The sequence below is a fragment of the Eutrigla gurnardus genome, assembly GCF_963514095.1.
Source record: "Eutrigla gurnardus genome assembly, chromosome: 24".
Classification (NCBI taxonomy): domain Eukaryota; kingdom Metazoa; phylum Chordata; class Actinopteri; order Perciformes; family Triglidae; genus Eutrigla; species Eutrigla gurnardus.
In genome coordinates this window covers 11801968-11823800 of record NC_139935.1, presented here as the reverse complement: position 1 = coordinate 11823800, position 21833 = coordinate 11801968, and the positions used below count along the sequence as shown (strand labels likewise).

The following is a 21833-nucleotide window of genomic DNA, read 5'->3' as shown; positions in this document are numbered from 1 at the left end:
CCATGACGACGGGAAAATGAAGAGCGACGGAACAGAAAGAACGGCTCAGGTTTGTGGCGCGCCGTCGGGACCCCGCTGTGGTCTTAGCGAAAAACAAAACCACATAGTTAGGTTGAGACAACAAAGCCACAGATAGGTTTAGATAACTAAACTACATTGGTAAGTTTAGATAACTTAAACTTTAACTACTGTTGGGTAGTTCTTTAATAAGGTGATCACATTCATAGATCATTTCATAGATCATATACTTATATATCCTGAATTTTGTACAGCAATACAACAGATACATGTCTTTATTCCTATTTTGCTTTTTACATCAATTATAACTTTTAACGTGGCTAAAAAAAAATCATCTATTAAACCAAAAATGAGAATGTGACAAATAAGTAATGAATCAGTTTGTGGTTATTGTGCTTGGTTGAAGAAAAAAACAGAATCTCGACGGCGTGTGTCGTGTGTGTAGCCCACAGAAATCGTTTATTGCTGGTATAATTATTTTCTATACAAAAAGCACATCTCGTTTCTTAATGTAACACATGAAGGCATTATAAAAATGTGATTTACAAAACGTTACACAAACTACATTAGGCATCTCATCTGGTTGGGGTGTGGGTTAGATTTTCAGTGAATATACAGGGGTTGAAATGGTCTAAGGCAAGTAAAGGATTTGCACAAGGCATAAGGTGAGTCAGGAATATCTCATTTCTCGTATTTATAAAATGCTCTTTTATGCCCAGATGTCCCTTCGTTTCATATTGCTCTCTCTCTGTATCACAGCTTCCATATAAGAAGAGTAGGATGGACTGGAGGTGTCTGAAGAGTGGAGGTCTTTGTGTCTGTGCTTGACGTAGAGCTGCATCACCTGTACTCAGCTGTAGTGTTTATTGTATTTACTGCTAATGTCCTCAGAGTCGCTGAAGTCGCTGAGGGAGCACAGGCTGCTCTTCAGGGTGCTTCCTGTTCCGGCTTCGGTCAGACCTGCCGGGCACAACACAGCAGGGTTACAGCACCAAGTGTTGCCGCGGTAACCGGCATCCCTGTCAGTACCCAAATGCGCCATGTTTTTGTTTCAATATACAGCCCATGAAATAAAGAAGACAAGCCTGACATAATTCATCAACATGAATTATTAAGAGTTAGACAAAGTGCTGGTACTTGTATTTCAGTACTTGCTGATACAGAGTACCGATAGGAGGATTTAATACTACCATTACAGTAACAAAAAAAAAATCAGATCATTAAGTTATGACTGGGGCTGACCTGATTTGGCTCCCTTTCCTGTGGAGGTTCCCCAGACACTGGTGCTGGGGGAGTCCAGGCTCTTCCTCATTGGTCCAGAGCCCGGGGCTGGTTTGGACACTTCCTGTCTGTCCTCTAAGGAGGACACCATCCACTCACTGCTCTCCTCTAGATCTGTGCACTGTCACCACAGAAACGTCATTCATACACGGCCGACACGGCTTTTCCACCACATCACAATGACACTACTTGTGAAGCTCACCGTGAGTTCCTGGACCTCGTCCTGCCTCTCTGGAAACACACTGATGCCCCCTGCTGGTTTCTTAATTGCTCTCTCTGCAAACTGCTTCTCCATTTTTCCAGCCAGGTCACTGATTTTGTTCTCTAAAAGAATTCATAAAATACATTCTCATTAATGCAAGTTGACATTTCTAAATACTATCCTTGATTTCTCAGGTTTTCAGAGTTTTGTTTACCATGAATGAAAAACTAAACTAAAAAACCTGGACTCAGAACAGAACACTTGCCTTTGCCAGAGTTCCTCTTATCCACGTTGCCGTTCTGGTCTTTGTAACTCTGGAGACATTTTGGGTCAATCTCCAGAAGCTCACTGAGCTCCGACCACTCGTCCTCCTCGTCGCTGCCCATCTTCGTCACCGCGGTCTTGGTCCCACCACCGAGCGACCCCCTGGCCAGCTGGGGGCTGGAGGAGTGTCTGGCTGGAGCCGGCCTGGCTTTGCTTGGTCTGATTTGGACCTGGTTTAGTCTCGACTGTGGCGATTTACCCCTCTGGTGTTTTGGGGGTTTTTCCTCCTCAATATCCGTGTCCTCTTCTTCCGATTCCTCATCTGAACTGAAAGGAGGGGTCCTCGAGAATCACAGAAACCGTTTTTAACACATCGTTCAACTTCAACCTACAGAAAGCATGTTATTTTATCCAGTTTCTCTTTACTTGGATGTGAAGGTCCTCAGAGCGGACTTGACGTTGGGCGTAGAGGTCTTGGGTTGGACGGCGGTCCTGATCCTGGGTGCCGGCTGGGGCGTCTTGGCCTGTTTGACTGCAGGTCCAGACATCACCTGGGTGGCTCTGGACGGCAGGCTGCTGGATCGAGGGCGGATCTGCAACACTGCACGCAGACAAAAACACTATTAGAGGATCAGACACAGACTGTGTGTCAGAGCTTATGTTAGTTTATGTGGCAGCAAACGAGCTTTCCCAGATTAGACCGATAGTGATGTGTGCACACAGTCAAAACCAATTACAAGCCGCTAATGCATGGATGACAAGCTAGTCGTACAAAGTAGTACAGTGTGGTTCCTAGAACTTAGGGGAGATGATCTCACGTGCTAAGAGGCTTTTTGATGACTCGCCTTGAACCGATTGTCTGGATCTGGACTGAGACTCGGGAGCAGGGTCGCTGCCTCTCCTCTCGCCGCCCAGCTTCTGCTCCACAGTGCTGGCTATCTCCTCCCGGTGGCGCCAGTATTCAGGCATCGCCTTGGCGACGCTCTCCCGCTTTGAATGCACCTTGGCCAGGATGGAAGTGAGCACTCTGTCCTTCAGACCGCTCTGATCCTGAGAGGAGGGTCGAGGGAAGTTCTGCTTATGATGGGCATTCTTCATCTGAACAAGTTCAACGGAGGCAACAAACGGCTGCAGGTACTTACATTTACATTTACATTTACATTTAGGTCATTTAGCAGACGCTTTTGTCCAAAGCGACTTACAATAAGTACATTTGTCAAAGAAGGAAACAAAGAAACCACGACGTATCATTGCCGATGCAGTAAGAGCTAAAAATAGAACAAGTGCTAGGTCCTCATCTGAGTAAAGTAGTACTTCAAGAGTAACAGTGCTACGATCCGAGTTTTTTTTTTTTTTTTTTTTTTTTGCGGGGGGGGGGGGGGGGGTCGAGGGAGGGTGTTAATGGGTCATGCTATGTAGAGTCGAGGTGAAGTCTGAACAGGTGAGTCTTGAGCCTTTTTCGGAAGATGGCAAATGACTCTGCTGTCCTGACATTGGTCGGGAGTTCGTTCCACCACTGAGGCACCAGAACAGAGAAGAGTCTGGACTTTGCTGAGCGACATTTGTTTGATTTCAGCGATGGTGGTACCAGCCGGCCAGCTGAAGTAGAGGAGCGGAGTGCTCGCTTCGGGGCATGAGGTTTGACCAGTGTTTGAAGGTAGGCAGGTGCCGTTCCATTGATGGCCCTGAAGGCCAGTGTCATCGTCTTGAATTGGATGCGTGCTGCAACAGGGAGCCAGTGGAGGTCACGGAGGAGGGGGGTCACGTGGGAGAATTTGGGTAGATTGAAGATAAGGCGTGCTGCAGCGTTCTGGATACGCTGCAATGGTTTAATCGCATAGGCCGGGAGTCCGGCCAGGAGAGAGTTGCAGTAGTCAAGGCGGGAGATGACCAGTGCTTGGACCAAGAGCTGCGTTGCATCCTTTGTGAGGAAGGTCCGAATCCTGCGGATATTGTAGAGGGCAAATCTGCAGGATCGGGCCACAGCAGTGATGTTGGGGGTGCAGGATAGTTGGTCATCGAGGATTACACCCAGGTTCCTCGCAGTTGAGGAAGGAAATACTGTGATGCCCTCAACAGTGACCGACAGGTCCATGTGAGGGCAGTCTTTCCCTGGGATGAAGAGGAGTTCGGTTTTATTCAGGTTAAGCTTGAGGTGATGTGCAGTTGTCCAGACAGAGATGTCAGCCAGACAGTCCGAGATGCGAGTTGCAATGTGAGCGTCAGAGGACGGGGGAAAAGAGAGGAACAGCTGGGTGTCATCAGCGTAGCAATGGTAGGAGAATCCATGCGATGTGATAACAGAACCTAGTGATCTGGTGTATAGTGAGAACAGAAGCGGTCCTAATACTGAGCCTTGAGGGACACCCGTGTCCAGAGAGCAGGGTTTGGACATAGAGCCATTCCATGTGACCTGAAAGGTGCGGTTTGTCAGGTATGATGTAAACCAGGTGAGAGCAGAGTCGGTTATGCCAAGTTCAGCCAGAGTGGAGAGGAGAATTTGGTGGTTGACTGTGTCGAATGCAGCAGATAGGTCAAGGAGAATGAGAACGGAGGAGTTGGATGATGTTTTGGTGTCTCGCAGGGACTCGGTCACAGTGAGGAGGGCCGTCTCAGTGGAGTGGGCAGTCCTGAATCCTGATTGGTTAGGGTCTAGGAGGTTCTTCCGCAAGAGATAGGATGACAGTTGGTTGTAGGCAGCACGTTCCAAGGTTTTAGAGAGGAATGAAAGAAGAGATACAGGTCTGTAGCTTTGGATGTCAGTAGCGTCAAGGGTGGGTTTTTTCAGGAGAGGCTTCACGATAGCGGTCTTAAAATCCGCTGGAATGACACCTGAGGTGAGGGAGGAGTTGATCAGGGTGGTGAGGAATGGCAAGATGTCGTGTGAGATGTCCTGGAGAAGAGAGGAGGGAATCGGGTCAAGGGAGCAGGTGGTGGCACGGTTAGATGTAACAAGTGCGTGAACGTCTTCAGAGGTGAGGGGGCTAAAGCTGGTAAGACCATCCGAGTTGAGAGTTGGGGGAGATGTCTTCTGGGAGGGAATAGGCGTGAATGATGAGCTGATGTCATTTACTTTCTTGGTAAAGTAAGTTGCAAAGTCATCGGCAGTAAGGAAGGAAGGGGGCGGAGGGGTAGGAGGGGTGAGGAGGGAAGAGAACATGGAGAAGAGTTTCCTGGGGTTGGAGGCAGAAGAGTTGATCTTTGCCAGGTAGAAGGCAGATTTAGCTGCCGAAACAGTTGAGGTGAAGTCAGAGAGGAGGAGGTGGTAGTGAGCAAGGTCCTCGTGCTGTCCCGATTTCTTCCATTTTCTCTCTGACGCTCGCAACAATGATCTGTTGGTTCGCAGAGGTTCAGACAGCCAGGGAGGGGGGGGAGATGATCGCGCCGGTCGTGCGATTGGGGGACAGAGAGTGTCCAAAGAAGAGGCGAGTGAGGACATCAGGATAGAGGAGGCTTCCTCAGTAGGCATTAAGGAGAACTGTTCCGAGGATGGGAGCGAGGAGATAACAGTTGAGGAGAGAGCGGAGGGAGTGAGGGATTTCAGGTTGCGGCGGCTGGTGACCATTCGAGGCGTAGAGGGGAGGGATGTGGTGGGCTTCATGGGGAGGGAGAAAGTCACAAAGTGGTGGTCGGACACGGTGAGCGGGGTAACAGAGATTGCCGAGATGCCACAGGATCTTGTGAAGACAAGGTCAAGTTGGTTCCCGGCCCGGTGAGTTGGTGGAGAGGGGGAGAGCGTAAGGTCAAATGCGGAAAAGAAGTCGATGAATTCAGATGAGTGTAGCTTTCCCGAGTGGATGTTGAAGTCACCGAGGACGACGAGCGGTGTGCCATCATCAGGGGAGCAGCTCAGGAGGGCATCCATCTCATCCAAAAAGTCACCAAGAGGACCGGGTGGGCGATAGATCACTATGATGTTGAGTTTGAAAGGAATGGTGACAGCGACGGCGTGAAATTCAAGCGTAGATTGGGGTAGGTGGTCGAGAGGAAGGACCTGGTAGGACCATGTGGGTGAGATGAGGAGCCCAGTTCCTCCTCCTCGCCCTGTTCGTCTTGGGGAGTGTGAAAACGAGTAGGCAGTTGAAAGGGCAGCTGGAGTGGCAGTGTTTTCTGGGGTGATCCAGGTCTCTGTGAGGGCCAGGAAGTGGAGAGACTGCAGGGAGGCATAGCTGAGATACTTACAGGTTTGACTCCCAGGCTCTCCAGCTTCTCCATAACAGCCTGCTCCAGATCCGGCCGCATCTCTTTCTTGATGTTGGGGTTCCTTTTCAGAGCACTGCTGGTCAGCCTCGGCTTCTTCTCTGGCACGGGCTCGGCCTTCTTCTCCGCTGGCCGCCTCTCAGAGAAGCTGCTCGAGTCTACAAAAGAGGTCTCCTTTAATCTGGACCATCAGGCTACGGTTACAGGCGGCAAATAGGGGGAAACGATACGCATGCATTTGTCAACTTTCACAGCAAGCTCGATGCCAAAGGCAAGGTCGGGTTAATGGATGTGGCTGCAGCGGGGCAGGCAGAAGAGGAGAACGTCTACAAGTTAGTTGATTTGCAGCAAACAAGGCAACCAGATGACGGATGGATGGAATGATCGGCAACGTCGACGAATGTCAGACAAGGAGCTCCCTTTCTGAAAAGTGGATCGTTTGGATTGTTTGTAGTGGGGATGTATGAGGGTCCACTGTAGCAGAGGGAGTACCTTATACATCCCAGCACAACAAAACACAACCCGTCCCTTTAAGGAAAAAGGCTGCCCACAACAGACTGATGCATCCATGCAGACATCATGCAGTCGGTCGGCTCCGGTGGTTTCGTTGCCTGTTTTACCTTTCTCCTCTTCTGACAGCTCCTGTATAGGATCCAGCTTAGGAGCACAGACTGGCTCCTCTAATTGGACAGCACATGAGGTCAAAGGGCGTTGATAAAAGTCAGGTCAAATGTTTTTTTTAAAGGGGGGCTGTCTATGTAAATCCTTCATGCATGGAAGCGCATGCTCAGCCTCTCTGGGAGTGACAGTTTCTTATTTCCTGATAAGACGACAGCCACTCACTTACCGAGCACAACTCTCTTTGGTTTAGGCTCCGGAGCTGGTGCACTGACGATGACTGGAAGACAGAGAAGACATGCATGCGTTGAGATCGTACATGACGTTTCCTTCAATAAAACAAAAAGGAACTGAAATGGTCTCCATACCTGGTACTTCCACTAGTTTGGTGGGTGGATTTGAGGAAATATTCCGCATCTGGAAGTTGGGAAAAGGAGCATTTATGATTGGTGGTTTTGTCAGTGCCATCTGCTTTAATGACTAGTAATAATTGTAATCAAAAGTAATAATAAGTAATAATCAACTTTTTTATTAAAACAATGCAAGTTTGTGAATTCTGGCTGCTCAGCTGTTAGCGAGTAATGGGAAACTGTGGTGCCATTCCAGGAAAAGTATCCGTTTCCTGTGCACTATGGTTCCTGTCAAATATACAGTATCATCATGTCTCAATACAACACAATCTGAGGCCAAATACAGGATATCCTGAACAAGGGCTGACCCCCCGCCTCACTTCCTGGCTGTGCGAGTGTAAGTGTTATAACCTGCTCTCTCTGGGCCTTGATGGTGCGCTCCTTCTCCTGCAGCCTCCTGCCCATCTCCTGCTGCAGCCGCCGGCCGCTCTCCTGCTGCTCCGCCACGGACGTCTGCATCCTGCTCAGCTCGTTCAGCAACTGGGAGGCGACGTTTCACGGCTTCAAATTACACGTAAACGACATAATAATGATGAGGTTTGATAAGAACACATACCTGGTTCTTTTCAGACTCGTGTTGGCCCTTTATTTCCTGCAGCCTGGATTCCCACTTTTGATCCTAGAGGAGAATATTTGTGTCCTCAAAAGGATTTCATTCTCTTGTAATTATGGAAAGAACATCTGGCCTCGACACTGACCTGTTTCTTCAGTTGGTGTTCCAGCTTCTGCATGGCTTGGATCTGCATCTCTTTGTAGTTGTCCAGATCTCTCTCTGGCTGCGAGTGAACAGGGACGGACGATTTCTCAAGCTTGGCGGTCTGATTCTGATTTGCTTCCTATGAATAAAAATAGTAAAAAAAAAAGGTATGAATGAAATATATGCTGGAGAACCAAAATGGATCATCCAAGTATTCTTTTCGTACATTGAGAGCCTGAATGTTCCGGGTGTAAAGATACTCCATCTCTCTACGCATGCCGTCCCTGCTGTCTTCTATCTTTCTGTCCATGCGCGCCATCTCCTCCGCCTTAAAGCGCTCCAATTCTCTCAGCAGGTCTTTTTGCAGGGACTGCTGCTCTTTTTCCTGGAATCACGACGGAAATCAAACGAGCAGGAACCAGAAGTTTGGCATTTTTGCTTTAAAAGGTGTCGTTTTTCCTACCTGAGCTGTTTTGGCTTGCAGGTCCTGTTGCTGCTGAACAATCTGCTCCTTCAGACCGCTGATCTCCGATTTGAGGCTGTCGATCTGAGATTTCTTCTCACTGTCTGACCGGAACTCTGGAAGGACGTAGAAGAACAAAGAAAACAAGATGTTTGTGTAACAACACAATGTGAGGAAGCGTATCATATTTCAGCTGCAAATACATCTTCACAAGACATCCTTAAACGATTTAATGTGCGACGTACCGGTCTCGTACTCATCAGGGTGCCGCCGCTGGATGTGATTCTGGAGGAATGAGGAATTGAGGAAGGACTTTCCACAATGTGGACACTAAAAGAAAGAAACGCAAAATACAGGTATCAATATATCACCTTGTGAGTTTTCTTTTACAAAGAAAGCAAAGCTCAAGCCATATTTTTGGATATTCAATTCAAATCAAGGTTGTGCAGGGCTCCAGAATAACTTTATGCATTGGTTGCACTGGTGCACCTAACTTTTTTTTTTAAGGTGCACCAGCACAAAATTCATGTGCACCCACATTTTTCATTGCGTCGCCTTTAACACCAAAAGGTCACCTTTTCATCGCTCTCCTTTTACATAATGACGCCCCCTTATGGCCTAGGTTAACTGCAGCACCATCAGCACCCAGAGCACCCGTTTTCTCCAGCCAATCTGCACACTGATGCCCAAACGCAGCAAATGCTTGCTTTGTGGCAGCATAAATTCCTCAAGAATAAAAAGATCATACAGGTCACTAGCCTATAGATTGCAAATGGAAAACTGTTTATGTGATCTTAGCCTAGCCTACTTATGTTTTTACTTAGGCTATTCATTTTTAATAATATTAGGAATAGGCTACTATACAATTTCCTATTCATGATGTCTCATGCTGTAATGTGGGCCTTCAAACACTGTGTGTGTCCATGCTCCACCCGACATGTCCAATTAACATGTTGACCGGCCTCCCTTTATGCAAAATGCGGCAGTAGACAATAACGCACTCCTTCGTAGAGACTCTTCCACAAACGCACTATTACCGGCCATATTCTGACCGCACTCCCGACAATAAATGCAGTGCATTGAGTCCCTTTCTTCATCGTACATCAGCCAGGGAAATTGCTTCAACCAGTCCTGTCTGAAGGCATATTTTGGGGCTTTTTAATTAATTAATTAATTGTCTCGGGGCCAGGCTTTCTGCCTCTCTTCATTTTCGAAGAAAATCGAAGAGCTCAGGGGTACCCGCTCAGCTCGCTCACATTTTTCAAACTGACACAATTTACAGCAGTGAAAAGGACCACAGCCAATCAGAGGCAAGGACCCGTCCGAGCTCTGTCTCTTATTGATTTAGACCACGATACCATCAGGAGAACACAACGAGATGCTGTGCTTACGATTTCATAAAAATCACTCATAAAAATTTTGGTCGCATTAGCAACCAAAATGGTCGCACTCTGGAGCCCTGTATTGTAGCTGAGATATCAGCCTGTCCAATTAGGAAGCAGCACTGATTGGGAATCAATTTCACCTGCTGTTGTGTAAATGGAACAGCCCACAGGTGGAAACGAGTGGCAATTAGCAAGACATCCCTATAAAGGAATGGTTCTGCAGGTGGTGACCACAGACCATTTCTCTGTTCTTGGCCTTTCTGCCAGATTTTTTTCTTTTTTGAATGTTGCCAGTGTTTGCACCACTAGAGGTAGCATGAGGCGGTTTCTCCAACCCACAGAAGTTACCCAGTTAGTGCAACTCATCCATGATGGCACATCAATGCACACTGTGGCAAGAAGGTTTTCTGTGTCCCCCAGCACAGTGTCAAGAGCATGGAGGAGATTCCAGGAGACAGGCCAGTACACCAGGAGACAGGCCAGTACACCAGGAGACGTGGAGGAGCCGAAGAATGTCAACAACCCAACAGCAGGACCGATATCTGCTCCTTTGTGCACGGAGGAACAGGAGGAGCACTGCCAGAGCCCTACAAAATGACCTCAGCAGGCCACTGATGTTCAAGTTTCAACTCAAACGGTCCCAAATCGACTCCATGAGGGTGGTTTGAGGGCCCGACGTCCACAAATAGGCCCTGTGCTTAAAACCCAACATCGTGCAATGCCATTGGCATTTGCTAGAGATCACAGAGATTGGCAGATTGGCCATTGGCGCCCTGTGCTCTTCATGGATGAGAGCAGGTTCACCCTGAGCACAAGTGACTGACATGACAGGGTCTGGCGACGCCGTGGAGAACGTTCTGCTGCTGTAACATCCTCCAGCATGACCGGTTTCGCGGTGGGCTAGTGATGGTCTGGGGAGGCATTTCTTTGGAAGGTCACACAGCCCTCCATGTGCTTGCTGGAGGTACCCTGACTGCCATTAGGTACCGGGATGAGATCTTCAGACCCATTGTGAGACCATATGCTGGTGCAGTGGGCCCTAGGTTCCTTCTAATGCATGACAATGCTAGGCCTCATGTGGCTGGAGTGTGTCAGCAGTTCCTGCATGATGAAGGCATTGATGTTATGGACTGGCCTGCCTGTTCCCCAGACCTGAATCCTATTGAGCACATCTGGGACATCATGTCTCATTCTAGACCTGTGCTGTCCTAGATCTGTGTACAGGAAGAGGTGGAGCTTTACTCTTTACTTAGAAACATTTCTCAGAACTGCATTTCTGGGAAACCAAAAAACTTTTATCAGACAAGAATCTACCTACTGAGGACATTTACATGACTGTTACTATGACAACCAGGAAACCACTTAGATGTTCCTATCAGATTAATGCTGTCAGTGTGGTCTTATTATTTCTGCTCGATGTTTCTACATCAAGTCTTTCAGAGGAGACTGGATGACAGCTTATATTAACTGTTGATGGATCTATTGAATGTTTTAGTAATCAATCATTGAGTCTATAAAACACCAGTAAACGGTATAAAATGTGCAGCCCAGTCTGTCAGAATCCGAGGTGAAGTCTTTAAATGTCTTGTTTTGTCCGACCAACAGTCCAAAAGCCAAAGAGATTCAGTGGATGTGGATCTCTGCAGGAAGCTCCGAGCTGTCCATTCCTGTTGGATTCCTTCTAACTTCTGAATTCAAACATTGTCCCTCAAACTCGTAGCAGGAAAATGATGATGAGAAACGGTGCAGGATGATATTTGAGTGTTTCAGTGTGTCGTCTCCTTGTTGACTGCAGTCTGTGTGTAACTGCTGCTGTAACTGACTGTGTCTCAGTCAGTTCACTGACATCATGTTTCAGTCTGACTTTGACTTTCATTTGTCCTTCATAAAGCAGCAGGATGTTTTCAGCTCTGCTGCTTTCTTTATTCAGAACACCTCATATTTTATTGCTCTGGAGGCTCATTTTATTCTGAACCTGTAAATCTGTTTGTGTTGTTTTAGCTGCATTCGGCCTCCAGAGGGGTTCCACCTTTGTCACGGCCTCCTGCACCGCTTTAATCTGGCGCTCAAATACTCTAGAAAACAACTTTGACAGGTACGGTGGCTGAGGAGGAACATACAGGGTGAAGTTTACAATAGTGATCCAGCGCTTTATCAATACATTACAACCAGAATCAAAGAGAGGGAGTGAGGGGGGCTCACAGTCTGGTTATGGGACCAGCCGGTCATAAACTGATGCACGGTGAACCTTTGCTGAACAACATGAACAGCTTCATGAACACAATTCAATAACATCCATGAATATAGGCCAGAGATCTTCAACATGGGGTCCTGGACCCATAGGGGGTCCACGGATTTCCAGCAGGGGGTCCCCAACATTATTTGATCCCAAACCTTTTTTCTTACAAAATGTAAAATATGTTCAAAAATACACATGAACATTAATACAACATCTAATAAGCAAATATAAATGTTAATTGTTGTGTAAATGTGAAATTGTGATGTAGAAATGCCAACATAGATTTACAATATGTTCTGTAAATATATATTTCTGTCAACAATTATTATTTTAATGGCTAAGCATTGCATACATACATCATTACAAAGTACCAGTATACATGGCACTATAGGCTGCACTACACATTATTATTGGCCCGGCTTAATAAGGAACATGATTAATATGATATGTAATAGGGGGGCCCTCCACCGTGTCACTATCAGCCAAGGGGCCCTTGGCCTGGAAAACATTGAAGACCTCTGATATGAATGAATGTAAAAATATGGTCACACTGTTTAAATAATGACAGTAGGCTACTTCACTGGATGGAAACTTGGAATGAGCAGTGGGATAACCGGAATGAACACATTAGTTTCCCAACAAAGTGACTGAGATACAGATAAGACCGATAGATCCTGAATCTTAGCCCGGTCTGGAGCAGGCTAGCTCCACAGGATACATCTCCATGGTGACCGATGCCATGACATGAGACATACTTTCATGGAACTGGATCAAGGCTAACTTCAGCCAGGACCTGGACCTCTGGACTCTGGACCTTACCCCGGACTCTGAACCTGACCCCGGACTCTGAACCTGACCCCAGACTCTGGACCTACTGAGTATGTATACTGAGTTATGCGTGTGCCTGCCGACTATACAAAGCCATCATCAGCAACCAGGAGAGTTAGAGATACTTACTTACTTTTGTGTTTATGGAGAAAACAAGCTCATCCTTAGAAAGCGGAGCAACACAGCTGCAGCAACGGAGCAATAGTTGGTCTGGGAAGCAAATGTAGACCGAATTAAATAGTCATTTGATTTCAAAGTGAATAACATTTCTTTTTAGGTCCACAGCGCAGTACAGCGGCGTAACGGTAAGCAACGCTGACTAATACAAACCCGACTGAGGTTCAGTTCCTGTTGGTCATGGCTGAAAGTTGTGGAAATAAAAAGAAGAGTTTTGATTTAGGTTTAATCCCACAGACATAAAAAGAATGTGGCTGCAGCTGAAAATGAAGCATAAGAATATTGTGCAGCCTAAGACATGGTTTTAATCATATTTCACATATTAAACAGAGTTAATATCAGTGGCTATTTCTACTTCCAACAGAACGCTGCTTCAACACACAGAAATGTCCTTAAACATTTCAGAAAACTCCCGTTTGCAAAAAAACCTAAAGGCCCCTACACACCGCCCAGACGTCCAACTGCCTTATCCGACCACTCTCCGCCCACTCTGTTGCCTCTCGTCTGACCCGTTCGGCAGAAAAGTTGCGTTGTACACACCGCTTCGACGTGCTTCCGACAACACAGCAGCGTGTACGTTCTGCGCTTGCGCGAGATGCAATAAGCCTCCTTAACAGCGGGTGGCGCTAGTCTCGTGCCAGTACTCCAAAACAGGAAAACAGGAAATGATGGAACGGAGTGCAGATAAAAACAATGCACACACCTGTGGCTGTGTCCGAAATCCCTCCCTACTCCCTATATAGTGCACTATATAGGGAGTTCGCCATTTTGTAGGGGTGTCCGAATGTGTAGTGAGCATTACTATTCCCTATAGTCCACTCAAAGTTTCCCACAATGCATCGTGAAAAGTAGTGTACAGCCGATGGTCACTAGCCGAGCAAATTTTACCATCATGCATTGCACTGAAAGACAAATCGCGAAGGGACAAGAGGAGAGAGAGCAGGAAAAAGCGGAAGAAATATGAATAATCGTACAATAATAAATGTTAATATTTAATATATGTATTGCAGAGCAGAACAAGACGACACAAACGGCGTGTGATGTTTTCCTTTATTTACTTAAAAAAAACGCGATATATATTAATTATTTATATGAGACGTTGGGCGAGCGGCCGGCCGGCCGGCGCCCGGCGACAGGCGGCAGTGGCCGGCGGCAGTTGGCTGGTGGCCGGCGGCGGTGGTGGCCGGCGGCGGTGGTGGCCGGCGAGAGGCGGCGATGGGCGGCGGCGGGGTCTTCGTCCGTCAAAAACCGTCACTCAAACCAAAGCGCCGTATGACAGTCTGAAGACTATAAAGATGCGGAGATGAGGGACAGATTGTGGCGAGCGATCGCCGAGGAGTTTGGGGTCGGGGACGGACTGCAGCCTGTTCAGGTCTGGTGGATCGCGGAGATGTGGGGTGCCGGTAGTGCTGCAACCTGGTCCTGAAGTCCACCTGGATCCGATCGGGATCGTTGAAAATAAAAATAGCAGTGAGGACGATGTAGTGATCGTCTCATTATTGAAAATTATTTTTTTCTCAAGAAATGAGAAACTCCCCTATATAGGGAGTAGGGAGTATGGAATGATTTCGGACACAGCCACAGTCTTGGTTCAGTATTCGTTCGACTCGAGAAGACCTTTGTGGACTAAATACTTGGCATTTCTGGAAAGATGACTCTGGCTAGGGTGACACTCGCGTTGTGTGCTCTCGGCCTCATTATTTTACGAAGACTTCGTCTCAGTAAGGAACGAGTAATACGGAGAAACGGAGATGTTGTTTACCATCGTCACTTCCGCCCCGCCCACACACCGCCATTGGATACTCTGATTCGCTAGCACACCGCCAATCAGAGTATCCAATGGCTCAGACGTCCAACAGCCCACCTCCTCAGACTTCGCATGCCTCCGTCCGCGCGGCTCCGAAAGCTTCCGACGCAACTGTACACACCAAACATATGTGTTCCCGACCTCGTCCGAGCCTCTCCAAACGCTTCAGACGTCCAACGGTTGGGCCGGTGTGTTCCTGCCTTAAGAGCTCTGCAAAGAATCTGGTCTGAGATTACGATATGAAATAAAGAAATGTAAGGCCGGAGAATATTGTTCAGATGTGTGATGGATGGTGAGGTAAAACTGAAGAGTTCTACTAAGTAATCAACATCCTCTCCAGACGCGAGGCTACTAGAATCACTTGTGCTTCCATATCGATGGTTGACGAGGAAAGGACTCTGCAAGTTTCCACAGCTGGTTCAGGATCAGCAAAATGGAGGAGACAGATTGGGAGAAACTCAGTTTGTTGAAGAAAACCTGCCAGCGAGCAGGTTAGCTTCACAGAGTCAGTTACCATGGTAACAGTTTACTGATAAGGAAACGTCAGCCTGTTAAAGCCTGAACGTATTAAGTGTATGTTGCAATAACAGCTGAGTGGAAGGAGAGGCGGTTTGAGGGGGAAGGGGGTGGAGCTGCTGATACAGCTGATAACGACACACACGTGCACGCGCTAGTGCTCGAGACGGCAGAGTGTGTGCAATCAGGAAGTAAGCATCGACACACAGGCACGCCGTCCAAGTTTTACCTCCGGCCTGACTTTTTGATTGACGGGGTTTTTAACCTTTAACAACAACTTTAATCTGCAGAATCAAGATCACTTTAGGTATTTACAAATCAAGGACTTTGTCTGCAAAATATTTAAAAAATGATACTACAATGGGAGAGGAGATCCTAGACATTTTTCAAAAAGCCTGTAAAAGAAGCTACTTACCAAAACCAGAATATCTAAATGATATTGAAAAGAGACCATTCTCTGAATATTAAAGCAAGATGGAAAGCAGAGCTTCACAAGCTCTCCCTCCTGGAGAGAACGGGACTCCATTATTCTGAACTCAGCACAAAATACTCACTTCTCTAATCACTCTGCTTGCTGGAGGTCCTGTTGAAGCATCTTCACATTTCCTGGAATCGCCCTTCTGTGGCTCCATTTTGGTGTCCATGGTGTCCTGGAAGCAGTTTTTAAGATGAAAGTCTATTTTAGTGTTTAAATCTTGTACCTGGGTGATCTAGAAGGGCTTTGGACTAACATGTAGAAGTTAACTTGACTGACAATTATTGTAGTGTATCTGTTCAAAGATTGGGTTGCAAAGCGGCAGAACATTTCCAGTACATTTTCTGAAGACTTTCCATGGGAAGTTACACTGGGGAATTTGAGAAATATTCATATATTATATTTGCACTTTACAATATGCAGCTGCAGTTTTGTGGCATTCTTCACGTATGTCTTTTCACAATATTTAGACACAAAGACTTTCCTTGAACATTAGCTTGTGTGAAATTGGATGGTGCACGTGGCATTTCTCGGTAGAATAAGATAACAGTATTCATACTCTCAAGTGTACTTGCATGAAATCTGTCCGTTTTAGTCAAAATTATGCTTAAGTACATTTTCCCCAACTATATTAAAAATCCCTGTTCAGGACCAACCTTCAGTTTTGTAAATTGCAGGTTTATTCCCATGAATTCCTGATAATTCCCATGGAAAGTTTCCAACTGAAACTTGCATTAAGCAGCCCTGTGACGTCACTGCTCCTCTCCTGTCAGCGTCTCTGCTGCTGTGAAGACACACAGCGGTGGTAGGGAGGACGGGCTGGTTGTCTCAACCTCAGAGTAACAACAAGTTCACCTGTTTCCAGACGCTTGACGTGAAATTAGGACTCAACTGTTTTACCTTCAAACTGACGTTCGTGTTGTTTAATCCGACGTTCCGTTTGTCGTGTAAAACATAACGGAGGACACGAAAAACCCATTCTAACGTTCGGTTTAAATGAATCATTTCACTGTACGACTCCAGTAAACTTGGACCCAAAGTCCGTCTCATTCTCTCCGTGGTCTCTCCGCTTCGCTGTCCGCTCTTCCAGCGCGTCATCCAGCCCGCTGTTCCCCCACAAACACACAGCAGAGACGGCAGAGACACACGGAGCAGTGAGGGGGGGCGACGCGGCCAAATGTCCGTTCAGAACAGAGTTTTGAGTTCATAGTCTGCAGCATGCTCCACGTTATCACAAGTAATTAGTGGCATTATATTCATTACCAAAGCATTGGTTCATTAATTATCAAACTTCCTGGACGATAGAATGATTAAGAGAGCGAAGCTGGGAAGTGACCATGGCGGTGACTCAGCCGTGAAACCCGCAGCCACAGTAACATTAGTACGACGCTGAAGTTGGCTTCCGATTCGCCAGCCTCCGATTCGGCACTTAAGGGGAAAGTTAAGGGGAAATTAACTCATTGTGCAGTGCGACTGTTTGTCCACTGATTGACTGTTTTTTGTGACATTTCTTGATGTGAAAACTTTTTAGACATTTTAGGTAAGACATCAGCTTTGCTTGACACCTACTATTGTATCTGTAAAACTTTTATTTTATTTGTGAAAATGCTAAAGGGAGATTTTGCCGTTTTTGTTTTATACCAAGACCTCATTAGACCAGGTCCAGATCCAAACCACTGTGCCTAGACTTCTCAAATCTACGCACATTCTGGAGACTGGAGGGGAATCAGCGACACAGATGGAGCTGTGGTGAACTGAAGTCAGATTGTAGGAAGTAAACGTGAGAAGAACTATTATCATTTTGATGACTCGCACACATTTAATTACACTCCATATCATACGTTAGATCCGTGTTATCATGATGAACTCCAGCAGTGTTTTTGATGCTTTTACTGCATGCAATTTTTTTCATAAACACCTTCTTTTAAAATCCAACTCGTATCTTAAATCAAAATAATTTAGAAATATTGAATCAGCGCTGTCACCGCAGGAGGAGGAGGAGGAGACGGCCGACTGCATGTAATACAGGATACAATAAATACCCTCCATTAGATCCAGTGGCGTGGCGTGGGGAACATTTCCGAGGAAGCCAAGTGAGACACAACCTCGAAGCTGTGTATGTTTTTTATGGGGTGGGAGCAGAAAAACGGATGTTGCAGTTTATATGTTGCTATTTCCCGTGATCGGATGAACTATTAGAGCGCCCAGCATCATTTTACCAGGACTTACACACGCTGAGCTCTCTCTCTCTCTCTCTCTCTCTCTCTCTCTCTCTCTCTCTCTCTCTCTCTCTCTCTCTCTCTCTCTTATTATTATTATATGATTATTCAGGGAGCAGGAATCCTTGTCAAAAAGGAGACAGGGCCAGCAGAATAGCCGCTGTAGCTTGGCGCTACCAGCTAGCCACTCAGTGCGGACGTAATTCTCCTCATTAAAGGTAAGAAAACCTTTCTTTTTTTCCACCAAGGGAGTTCAGCACAGCTTGGCCTCCTCACAGACAACAGGGTGCAGTAACATGTTTTCAACACTCATTCACCCCGTAACATTTAGAGGGGCGCTGTTTAACACATCATGAAACGCTCAATAATTACTGAAGAGAGACGAGGAGGAGACGACAGACACATCACAGAGGGATTACGGAAACTGTTAAAAAAGTGATTTTATTAAATGATGGTTATATTCTGAAAAAACGGAGGAAGCCTGGCTTCCCTTGGCCTCTGCAAGGAAACACCACTGATTAGATTAGAAAATCAGGAAATGATCCATTCGCCAGTGTGCACTTTGATACTGGGAGTGATTTTGAATTGAATTTATTATACAACCATACAGTAGAATGCCTCGATATTTTCTATAATAACATTCAGGATTTTGAGGTGACTTTATTATAAAACCATCCAGTAAAATGACTTGATATTTGCTGTGTAACTGCTAGTCACAGTCACTCTGAACAAAGATCTATTGAAGAAATTAGCAAACCCATCATTTTCCTCATGTTTAACCGTTGCACCTGATATAAAAACTGCTTTCAACACCATTTTGGTAACTTCGGGCACTTAAGTACCGTAAGTACAGGAATAGATGCGCAACAGATTTCGGCGGCTGGCGTGACCGCAGTGAGCCACGGCCCCCAGCCCGACTGGAGGGGTATCAACATCCGTGAGGATGTCATGCGGGGTTTGTAAGATAAGGAAGACAACAATCATTGTTCATTTTAACAAAGTCACTTATTAATATGGCAATTTCTTGCATCACAGAGCGTGTTTGCTGTAGCTCATCTGCAACGTTGTTGATGGCGGTGATTGTGTCTCAATTGTGTCTCGCTGAAGTTGCAGGACGGCATCAGTGAGCAGCACCCGACCGCTTGATGTGCCATGCGCCCAGGGTGCACTGCTGCTTTGCGCCGACTTGGAAGCTGTGCCGTCCTCACGTCACCCTCCTCACCGTCACCCTCCTCACTGTCACCCTCCCTTATAAAGGGAACATTGCGTACAGCTTGCCTGTTTTATAAATCTGATTTTTTTTTTTTGGCGCACACAAACTTTGGCTTTTGGGCGTACGTACACTTTTAGTAAGGATCCTACTGACAGTTTTATAAATGAGGCCCCAGGTCTGTGCCACGATCAAGTCCTGAAGTGCGCGAGGGCTCGCTCACGGACATTTTGAGCCCACTACTTTCGATGCTGACTTTACCTGAGGGAATTACCCACAGTTCATAGCGTTGCAACGTGAAACGTGGGGTTACCAGGGGAAGTCAGAGGAATTACAATGTGTGGAATATTACATTTACACAGATATATTAACATTAAAGATTCAAGGAGCATAAACCACTTGAAATCATAGACATAAATCAGACGGGTGTGTAGAGGTGGATACACAGGTGGAATGAGACGCACACATATTTGTTTCTTTATGGGGTGAAGGAAAGGTAATGGTACATGCCAATTAGGGAAACCTACACCCTTGCCTCTCAGCCAGATGAACCACCAAAGTGGTTCCACCCCAAAGCTTCAAATAAGTACGCTAGGGACCCCTAGTGGTGAATGAAATAATGAAGAAAGTCAAAGAGTTTCCAGTCAACCTAACATGAGATGTTTGCTTCATGTGCCGATCCAACATCAAATCATTTGAGAATTAAAGTCATCTTGGTGATACATGTGTGTGAGTGTGCCTTTCATAAATAGTTCTGAACTCAAGGTAGAAAATAAGTCATTCGGTAAAATTCAAACCTGGATTTGAACCATCAACACTTTGATAATGTGTCTTATTCCTTAGCCACTACACCACCATTGTCTATTTGTAACATGAGATAGTAGTAATACTTATAATAATGATATATAAAAATAATCATTTTTAATACAAGTAATGGATCCATGAAGGTGGGTCAATGCAACTCATATGATAATAACAATAATTATAATAAACAGGACACTACAGGGAGTCGAACCCCATCTCAGTAAACTGAAAGTATCTCCACCGCTGTCTTTTTATATTATTATCACCATTATGTATTAATTCATACTAAACTCATGAATTACATATACATTGATTTATAAATATATATCCATGAATGAATACATTTGATTTATAAATTATATAGATACATTAGTTTGTGAATTATATTTACATTAATGTATTATACAACATTCATTTATAAATTAGATATACATTACAGTCCTTCTGTGCAAATAAACTTTTTTTTCATGAGGCATCAACTGTTTCTTCCCTTTTCTTCACAATAGTGAACAATTTAACAAAAGGCACAACTAGTTTCTTTCTTTGTGTTTTATATAAAAAGACCAGTGTTCTTCATACACCCTTTTCAGCCAATTAGAAGTCGAGGACTTGCCTTGGCTGAATGGGACGACCGTACCTGGAACAGGGATTGCTGTGCTCTGGTTCACACACTCAACCATGGTGAGTTTGTTGTTCACTTGTCTCTTTTTGTCCAGAGGTCAAATCGTCTTTGCTGACCTCTGGCTGCTGTGTGAGGTGTGTGTTTGTTAAGGAGGACGTGTCGTCGGTCGCCCCCGAAGGTCCGTCCGTCGCTGCTTTGGATGTGGGAACTTGGCGGGGTCTCTGCGGGTTGGATGACTGTGCAGGTTTCCAGCGGCCATCTTCCTGCTGGAAACGGATGGGTGCTCCGGCATGCAGCGCCGTCAGAGGTGGAGCAGACTTGTTGCATTGCTGCTTCTGGCGGCGCTGGCATTCCTCTCTGCTTGCTGGCTGGTGTTCAGAGGGGTTACCTGGGGTTGCAAGTGTTGCTGCTGTCAGTAAGGGCTCAGTCTGCTGCACATACATACTCGTTACACTGCCACCTATAGGTTCAGCATGGTTGTGACGGCACTAAAGGCGATGCGTTCAAAGTCAAAGTCTCTGGTTTTCCCAAATAACCTACTCTGCCTTTAAGTACCAAGTATTTTAATTCTAAATATAGTGTTAATACATTGCTAATGCTAATCACTAACATTATGTCACTATTAGAGAACAATGGCCGTCCTATTTTTGAAGAAAAGGCTGAAAACGGAATACCCAAAGTAAAATGGTTACTGTTTTTGAACCCCTATGACTACAGACACAAAGCTGAGCATTCCTGAAAGATAACCCTATGAATTTTCTTCTGCAAGTGTCAGATTTACTCTAAGTGTTACTGACACTGAGTTACTGCAGCTCAAACATAGTGGAAATTGCAATTTTTTTGCCTCGCCTAAATTATTTTTCTTTTTGAATGAAACAAGTTAGCTGTGGCTGTTATATATAGGCCTAAAAGTTGAATGAAGCCACAGCCACAAGCCTGACCAACAACTGGTAGAAAGTGGATAAAAAGACACCCAAAAATGAGCTTTGCAAGTGCAGTGTTGTAGGGCAATGTCAGACGGAGCTGCATCTGGAACAAGTGTTCCACATGAGATTATGGGTATTTTTAGGTATATAATTCTACTTTTTTTGTTTATTTCACCAGTTCTACAACTACTACTAATAAAACCAACATTTTTTTAATGTTTTTTTTACATAACAGCCTTCTGTAATGAGACGCTGCATACTATCATATCTGCAGGTCACAGTCTGACCTTTCTGAGCTGCTGCGCTCTCACCCTCGAGCCCCCTCCCCTCATGTAACATATCGCTGGAATCGTAAGCTCATTGGCTATAAAACCTGTCAGTCAAAAATGTACTCCTCTGCCTATTGGCTCTCTGCCTGGGGATTCTCGTGGTTGGTCAGCCGAGAGCCAGTGAAGCGCTGGCTCTCTTGATG

General features: G+C 45.8%; 2 protein-coding genes across 2 annotated transcripts in view; one reads left to right on the top strand and one right to left on the bottom strand.

Moving 5' to 3' along the window:
• Window positions 1-21833, top strand: part of LOC311010064 (scavenger receptor cysteine-rich type 1 protein M130-like) — a gene marked incomplete at its 5' end in the record, with an annotated part of 423347 nt that overhangs the window by 169469 nt on the left and 232045 nt on the right. The gene's annotated exons all lie outside the window — the stretch shown is intronic.
• On the bottom strand, window positions 765-20878 carry LOC311010015 (cilium assembly protein DZIP1-like; the record flags this gene model as incomplete). The annotated part of the gene is made up of 17 exons (XM_084004498.1): window positions 765-978; window positions 1261-1420; window positions 1502-1623; window positions 1767-2107; window positions 2192-2366; window positions 2611-2815; window positions 5948-6123; window positions 6586-6645; window positions 6813-6863; window positions 6952-7000; window positions 7345-7473; window positions 7550-7612; window positions 7692-7829; window positions 7917-8075; window positions 8154-8269; window positions 8399-8483; window positions 20552-20878. 17 exons carry the CDS (start codon window positions 20876-20878, stop codon window positions 869-871), a joined length of 2466 nt encoding a protein of 821 aa, XP_083860624.1. The 3' UTR covers window positions 765-868.